The sequence below is a fragment of the Rhinopithecus bieti genome, unplaced genomic scaffold (genome assembly GCF_001698545.2).
Source record: "Rhinopithecus bieti isolate Rb0 unplaced genomic scaffold, ASM169854v2 scaffold_46174, whole genome shotgun sequence".
Lineage (NCBI taxonomy): Eukaryota > Metazoa > Chordata > Mammalia > Primates > Cercopithecidae > Rhinopithecus > Rhinopithecus bieti.
The window spans coordinates 6621-15596 of NW_016818289.1; the positions used below are offsets into that span (position 1 = coordinate 6621).

The window sequence follows — 8976 nt, forward strand, 5'->3', positions numbered from 1 at the left end:
AACAACCCCATCAAAAAGTGGGCAAAGGATATGAACAGACATTTCTCAAAAGAAGACATTCATACAGCCAACAGACACATGAAAAAATGCTCATCATCACTGGCCATCAGAGAAATGCAAATCAAAACCACAATGAGATACCATCTCACACCAGTTAGAATGGCAATCATTAAAAAGTCAGGAAACAACAGGTGCTGGAGAGGATGTGGAGAAATAGGAACACTTTTACACTGTTGGTGGGATTGTAAACTAGTTCAACCATTGTGGAAGACAGTGTGGCAATTCCTCAAGGATCTAGAACTAGAAATACCATTTGACCCAGCCATCCCATTACTGGGTATATACCCAAAGGATTATATATCTTGCTGTTATAAAGACACATGCACGCGTATGTTTATTGTGGCACTATTCACAATAGCAAAGACTTGGAATCAACCCAAATGTCCATCAATGACAGACTGGATTAAGAAAATGTGGCACATATACACCATGGAATACTATGCAGCCATAAAAAATGATGAGTTCAGGTCATTTGTAGGGACATGGATGCAGCTGGAAACCATCATTCTCAGCAAACTATCACTAGAACAGAAAACCAAACACCGCATATTCTCACTCATAGGTGGGAACTGAACAATGAGAACACTTGGATACAGGAAGGGGAACATCACACACCGGGGCCTGTCATGGGTTGGGGGGAGAGGGGAGGGATAGCATTAGGAGATATACCTAATGTAAATGACGAGTTAATGGGTGCAGCACACCAACATGGCACATGTATACATATGTAACAATCCTGAACGTTGTGCACAAGTACCCTCGAACTTAAAGAATAATAAAAAATAAATTTTAAAAAAAGTGAGGTATACAGCTTCCATGCTGTGTCCTTATAAACAATGCTGCTTGCCCTAGACTTCTTTCTTTCTTCATGATAGCTGGGAATAGCTACAACTGGAACAGACATCTTGGCCCCAGAAAGGAAAGCAAGTGCTGAGGATGATAGCCTGCCAGCCTGAACTGCTCATATTTGTATTATTATGTGAAAAAGAAATAAAATTCTATCATATTTAAATCACTCTGTTTTAGACATTTTCTGCTACATAGCTTAGTCTGTACCTTAATAAATGCAATGCCATTTTGTCAAGGGGCAGCTGAGCTTGAGACATTCAGTCCCTTGAGTAAATCCTGTAAAATTTAAGTCCCAGGGTAAATACTTCAGTTAACTGAAAGAAGAGAGACAAAGATCAAGAGCATGAAGGTGTGGGCAAGCTTTATTCCCTCACTATGTCAATATAGAAGCGGCACTGAGCTAGAATTCATAAGAGCTGCATTATAGCCCCATCTCCCAAATCTATTGGTATCATATTAGGAGACCTGAGATAAGAGTCTCCTCATCTCAGAATTTCAGTATTCTCATTTGCAAAATGCTTTTCTAAAAGTGTAATCTCTCCATTTCTGAAGCCTTACCTGTCCTTCTCAGACTGGTTGTGCCATTCCAATTCCCAGCTCCTGTCAGGGCAATAGTCCCACTCTACTTCTTCTGCCATGATATAGTAGATTCTTGCAGCTTGGTAGCGTTGGCGAGGGGTGGCTTGGTGGCCAGGACACTGGGAGACATTATAGATTGCCCTCATCCCTGCTTCTCGATGGCTGCCTGCCTGGCAATAAATCTCAAATGTCCCTAAGGGAGGATCAGAGAGAAAAATCTGACTCAGAACACCCCAGGGTGGTGCCTGGGGGATTTCCTGTCTTTCCCTAGGCATACTGTAGAAAATCATTAGTCTCAGATAGACTGAGATAAGGCTTTTGTCTTAACTACACATAGATAAAAGAGTATTAAAAGTTTATTGAGAGTAATGAGCTCAAAGGTTAAGAGCTCCAGCTCCAAAGCTACATACACTGGGTTTATTAAAACTAAACTCGGCCACTAGAATAACCAACTTCTTCCAGGATGTTTCTAGTTTTAGCACTGTAAGTCCCATATTTCTAGAAACCTCTTAGTACTAGGCAAACTGCCATGGTTGGTAACCCTATCTTTCATTTATTATATATAAATCATATACACACACACACACACACACACACACACACACACACACACACACATAAAACCTTGTGGCAATTGCTAAACCTCTGTTTTTCAGTTCCCTCATCAGTAAAATGAGGATTATTTTACTTTATTTGGTTGTTTAACAACTAAACCCAATAGTTTGTGAACAGTGCTTAGTACAGAACATATTCAATGCTCAGTTAAGTGATGCTACAAATAAGTAAATATAGCTGTAATAGTTCTTATTCCAAGAAAAAACAATGATGAGTTGTTTCTCATCAAGTACCAAAGAAAGAAAATAGACTTCAATAGTTAGCTAAAAAGAAAGAGAACGTCTTGATTGCAGAGGGATGCTTACCTAAGACAGCTTTAGAAGGTCCTTCACTCTTTTTTTTACAATGGAATGTGCAGGTAACAGTCTTAAATGTCTGTGTTGTGGAGTTGCCGCGACCGGATCTTAAGCTCCAAATTTCTACCTCAAGGATACTCAAACTCAATGTCGATCAAAGAAGCTAACTTTCGTAGAACATTACTCTCATTGTTTCCTTACTTTGCTGCTCAGTGCTTATCCCATCACTACAAACTCTTCTTCCTGGCTTTCAAAGCCTTCTATGAGTTCACCCCAAACTACCAATCCAGTTCTACTTCCCACACATTGTCTCAAATTCAACTATCACTCCAACTACACGGAACTCTGACTGCTTCTCTCACACATCTCATTCATTCCTACCTTGAAATCTTCATTCATTTTGTCACCCTCTTTGTGGAACTTACCTATGACCCAACCCCCAAGTATCTATGAGAGTCCACTCATTATCCAAGACCCAATTCATGTTTCTTTTCCAGAAAGCCCTCCCTGACTATTTCGGCCCAAACAGAGTTCTACATTCTTCGCTTCTCCACCACTAATGCACTTTATATCTAAACCATATGTTAAAGGGCTAAGTGCCCCTCTCTTTTAAAATGACCCCTTCTACTAGTTTATAAACACCTTGAAAGAAAGGGTCATTTCTTTCCACATCTACTTCTTCTATTTCCCTTACCACCCTTATCTATTGCATCAGTAAATCCTATCAGCAATTCCTTCAAAATTATTTTTTCGTTTCCACTGCCTCTTCCCTAGTCCAAGCCACAAGCTTCTCTCACGAGAAAACTACAATAGCCTCCAAACTGTCCTTTCTATTTCTGAAGAGACCAGCTTTATGTCAAGTGTTTGTCAAACTCAGGACTAGGTTAAATTTATTAAAGTGTTGAAGACACTTGTTCAAGGATGTTTTTCCCCCTAAATATGAATGGAATTTACAGGAGTAAAACAGAAGTTTAATAGGAACTGTGTGGAGCTGACAGGTTGTTCTTACAAACACTGTTGTCATCTAATGGCTGGAAAAAAAAAGTACACCATAGGGACAAAAGAAAAGATAACTGCTCCATTATGAAATGCTAGAAATACATAGAATCTGAAGAAACGTTTTAGTCAAACATCTTCATAAAAGGAAGAAAAAGGATATGCAGGGAAGGAGAGACGGAGGGAGGACAAAAGGACAGAAGGAAGGAAGGCAGAAAGGAAAGAATCAAGGAAGGAAGAAATCTAGCTAGAGAGAAGGGAAGTAATTAGACCAAAGTTCGCAGCAAGTTAATGAAAGAGCCTGAACTAGGGCTCCTGTGTTCTTATTTCCAGGCTGAAATTGTTACATCACCACACACACATACAAACACACACAACGGGGTGGCGGGGGGAGGCGGGGGGAGTGTCGTGGGGAGAAAGAGAGAGAGGGAGAGACCAGAAATGAGAAAGTCTGTAGAAATCCTCACAGAGTATCAATTTGATAGCACGGATATGCATTTTATTGACCTTCCTCCCAATAAAAGTACTATATCTAAAAAACTCTATGTAGTCAAGTCCACTCCCTGCCATGTAAGAACTGCACTAAAGCTGATCAACATCCCAACTTCCCTTCTGTTGCTCCAGAAAAGAGCTTCCTCCACCTTCTACTAAATCTATTCTGCCTGCAGCTGAGTAGGGAATCCAAGTAACCAGAACATGGAGAGCACATTGAAGAAGAAAAGAAAAAAGTGTTTTAAAACTTCCTAGAACCGTCAGCATGCCTCTTCTTTTCTCTTCACCATCCCTCCCTCTTCCTGACCCCATTCCTGGCCCTATACCCAATAAAGCTTAGGGCCAGCCGCTAAGGCACTTACCAAGGTTATCAGGATGCATGATGGCCATGACAAAGGTATGAGGAAAGAGCATGGCTGCACCCTTCCTCATGCCCTGAAGCTGCACAGTGTTGCCCTGGAACATGACTCCATGCACATCAGTCTCTGTGCCCAGGCCGAGCAGGTGCCAGGCCACTGTGTCACCCTTGCACATGTCCAGTCTAGGCAGGTTGGAGAATAGAAACCCATTAATGGCTGGAAAACAAAAACGCAAGACAAGATGGGGAGATGAGACCAGACTACTCCAGCACTGGCCAGCAGCATGGTATCAGCTATGTACTATGGTTTCACACAACTTGAAACTGCTGAGTCATCCTCAACACCTCTGGCTTCTTCTCTAATCCACTTAACTCTACTCGTGATTATCTGCGTCTTTGGGATGAGCACTCAACTGTCCTTTCTTACCTCACCTCCACCATGATCCACATCCTGACAACATTGAACCACTACCACACACACACACACACACACACACACACACACACACACCAATCTCTCCTATTCCCTATTTCTTGAAACTCTCCTTCCTTGGTTTCTGTGGCAACATACTTTCTGGTCCCTTTACAACCACTCTAATTGTTCCTTTTCTACATTGATCTCATTTTCCACCCCTCCATAATGTGTTGGGGATCTGAAAATTCCATCTTCAGCTCTCAACCTGTTTCCCCCTCTTCATCTTCACTGCTACTGCCCTAGTTCTGGCCCTCATCCTCCCTGGCCTGAACTCCTACAATAGCCTCCTCTCTGGTACTCCTACCTGAAGTCTGTCCTCCCATCCTCTTACACACACACACACACACACACACACACACACACACACACACACACACCGTTGTCCTTATCTATGAGCTCTATTTTTCTCTGCATTACCAAAACTTTAAACATTGTAGGTGCTTTGATAATACCTGTTGACTTTTCACATGGTTTCCTCTTTCTGCAATAAACTTCCCTTATGGTCTCTTTCTATGGCATCCTACCACTTACCCATCGTATTTTTGTTCAGATATCCTCTGTAAATCAGTTATTACTCTCTCTTTGATCCATGAAACTTTTATCCCACGAAATTCTGCAGTATCAGTTGCCGTGGAATGTAATTGATATACTTTCTGGTGATTTACTTACAAATCTATTTCCTGCACTGGATTGACATAACAGGAAGCATATCATTTTTTTTTTTTTCTATATCTATGTGACTGCCTGAGCACCTAGCACATTACCTAGTACCAATTAGGCACTCAGTAAATTCTAACTGGAATGAACTTTGCTCATGAGACAGTTTTACTTTTTCCAAATGATGAAACTAACTAGTAATGGGAACCAAGAGATGGAGCATTTCAAGTGAAGGGAACAGCACTGCAAAAGCATGACATCAGCATGCTCACAAAGAAAAATAGCCCCAGTTGGCTGGAGTATGGGGTAGGGGAGCAAAGGTACTAAAATATAAGGAAGAGGGAGATAAGATTGGAAAGGTATCATCTGGCTAGGGAGCAAAGGTACTAAAATATAAGGAAGAGGGAGATAAGATTGGAAAGGTATCATCTGGCTTATTCTTCACAATCCCTTGTGGATTTCTTGTGCACAATCCTCATTTTGCAGTTCTTTCTTCCAGTGTCCCACATACTGTGTAACACAGGACACAGCACCCAAAGGTACTAAGTATCAGATCTGTGGTGTTTGGTTTAACTTCTCAATCTATCCCGCCTCTTGGACAGAGATGACCAATAAAATCCGTGTTTTCAGGATTGGTCATGATTACGGTTAAAGTTAGATTTTACTTGGGACCCCTCAATTTAGCCCAGGGCAAAAGTATTCCCAATACCATGCATCCGATTGGAGTCTTGGAAGCCCTCAATATCCTCTGAAAGCAGTCGGAAATCCAACATAGCAGCTGCTTGATTGGCATTGCTGTACCAGCTCTTGTTCTCATCCAACACAGTGAAGAGAAGAAAGAATTCTTTATCCACCCCTTTCTGCAAGCCCAATAGAAGAAAGTAAAGGGAAAAATGACAATGGTTTCAGCAGTTGTGGACTGTGTCGTTACAGATCAAGGGATGCCAGATTCTTTCCCATTTCCTTTTCCCATTTTGAGCCCATACCTCCTATCCAGAGCTGCAGCAGTTTTTCCTTAGGTAACCTCAAATTGCAGATGAGAGAAGAAGATCAGAATAAAAGGACAAGCCTGACAGGGAAGAACATATGAAAGTGGGCAGGGAAGGAGCATAGGATAAGAAATAAGAGGTATAGCATGTAAAAGAAGAGAGCTGGGAATCACCTGGGGAGAGGAATGAGGGGAGGTGACTAGAAAAGCAAGGGGGCATCTTGGGGGGAAGCCAGAAAATAAAAGATAAGTAATATCGATATTAATTATTGTTACCACTAACATTTACTGAGTGCTCATTACGTGCCAGACCCTATGCTAAGCACTTTATATGGATTATTTTAATTAACCTTCACAGAAACCCAAGGTGTCTTCTTCCATTGTTATGCCATTTTTACAAATGAGGAAATGGAGTCAAAGAGAAGTTAAGTAGCTCAACCAGTGTTACACAGCTAGAAATCGTGGGCTGAATACAAAAGAAGACAAGCAAACATTAAAGCAGATTTACCAATCAGGAGCAAGGTTTAGGGGCCACCGAGATGAATGAGAGAGATAGGGAGAAGGGGAGGGAGAAGAAGGGAGGGAAGGAGGGAAGGAAGGAGGGAGGAAAGAAAGAGATGATGAAAGGATATCATGAATTATCTGCAAGGCTAAAGAAGATATATATTTGTCAGTACAAAAAATAACATGCAAGATACCATGAGGTCACCAACTATTAATCTCTGATGGACCAGCTCGATTATTTTTCCTCTATTCCATAAACTTTAGAACCCAGTTCCATGCTTAACTCCTATCCAGCAACCCAGCTTCATCCTTCTCCCAGCAGGCTTCCTAACCAGATAACCCCGACAATACCTGCTTGCCATCTGCACCCAAGGCACCAGCCCTGCACACAAGCAGCGGGCCCACCAGGCCAGAATTTGTGTCTCTTATGGGATCTGCAGCAGAGAAGTACATCCAGGTGAGACAAGCAGGATCCTGAGCAGTGGGACCGGCATGGGGGGGGACTGTCCAGCGGTACGTTACTTTCTCAAAGGGCTTGGCAACCAAGCCAGGGTGAGATGAGCCTGTAGGGAAAATATGGGACTAATGACTTAGATTGACTAGAATGAGAATCATCAGCTCCAAACAGTGAAATAAAAATTGTGAAGTACAAAGGCATTTTGGAGCAGCAGTAGCAGCAACATGGAATATTGAATATTGAGGAGAACTCTGGTCAAGGAGTCAAGAGATGAGTTTATTTTCTCGTTCTGCCACTATTTGCTATATGAAATGCAGCAATTTAATCTTCCCTATGTTTCAGTTTTCCAAAGTCATAGGACCTTGGGACTAAAAGGGACTTTAAGTCTTATTTGGAACATCTCTCACTTGAAAACGTACATTAATCTGCTCTTACATCCCTACTTCTGCTTAAAACTCTCCAGTGATGAGGGACTCACTACCTGCCATAATAGCCCATGTCATCTTTGAACAGCTGTGATCATTTAATGCTTTTTTACTTTAATATGTATTATGTACGTGTGTATGTATATGTTATGTATGTATGTATGTATATATATACACACATATATATATAAAACACTAAGGCTGTAATTTCTAAAATGGACACAAGACATGGTCAAGCAATGCACAGACTTTTTTTCAAATTTTCACGCCATCAGTAATCAAAGAAGTACAATTGAAAATAGCTAGATAACTTTTTTACAAATTAATTTAGCAAAGATTTTACAAATTGTAATAATGCATGATGGTAAGAAGTGGTTTAGATGGCAACTGCCCTACTCACTCACCTATAAAGAGTGTAAATGTAAAAGGGAATAACACTTTTAAAAAAAATGTAGACAAAATTTGAAAAAAAAGTGTAGACAAAAGTGTAGACAAAGCTATTTATTTAAAAGGTTCATATCCACAAGTAGAATAATATATGCAATAAATACTGAATGTTCAACATAAAATAATCAAACAAACATAAATCAAATCAACAGTGAGTTTTGTTGATGTTGTCACTTGCCTACAAGACTGCCATTGCGACAATATTGAAAAGATTTCACCATTGCTGATGAGGTTGTAAGAAAAGGAGCCCTCCTCAGGTACTGCTAATGGAACTCTAAACTGATAGGGCTGCAAATCTTTCCAGAGAGCAATTTGGGTGTAGGTACCAAAATTTTAATGTACGTATCCCCTGATATAGCAATTCCCCATCTTAAAATATATTCTGAAGAAAGGTTTATAAAATGTTCAAAGAAACATGTGGAAGGATATTTGTAGTATAGCTTATAAAAAGAGGCTATAATTTAGGATGGTTTTAACCTATCTTTTCTTATTCATTCATTATTTCTTACTCTTCAAATTTTCGAATACACAGAAAACTTTAAAAAACAGTGCAATGATCACCCTATCACCTAGAATCTATTGCTAACATTTTGCCATATTTATCTGATCTATGTGTATGTACATCTACACACACATACACAGTTTTTGTTGGTTTGCTTTTGTTGAATCATTTGGAAGTAGAATGCAAACATCATGATATTAGCAAGCATCTCCTATGTCACTATAATGCCATTATTCCACCTAAGAAAATTCCCTAATAACATCTAATATCCAATCT

At 40.3% G+C, this 8976-nt stretch overlaps 1 protein-coding gene across 1 annotated transcript in view; it reads right to left on the bottom strand.

Moving 5' to 3' along the window:
* Positions 1 to 8976, bottom strand: part of HEPH (hephaestin) — an 18711-nt gene that overhangs the window by 4377 nt on the left and 5358 nt on the right. Inside the window, exons 4-7 of the mRNA XM_017856716.1 lie at positions 7221 to 7432; positions 6087 to 6237; positions 4250 to 4462; positions 1468 to 1681 (exon numbers count right to left, since the gene is read on the bottom strand). Of these exons, the coding sequence (XP_017712205.1) occupies positions 1468 to 1681; positions 4250 to 4462; positions 6087 to 6237; positions 7221 to 7432 (790 nt within the window). The remainder of the gene's footprint in view (positions 1 to 1467; positions 1682 to 4249; positions 4463 to 6086; positions 6238 to 7220; positions 7433 to 8976) is intronic.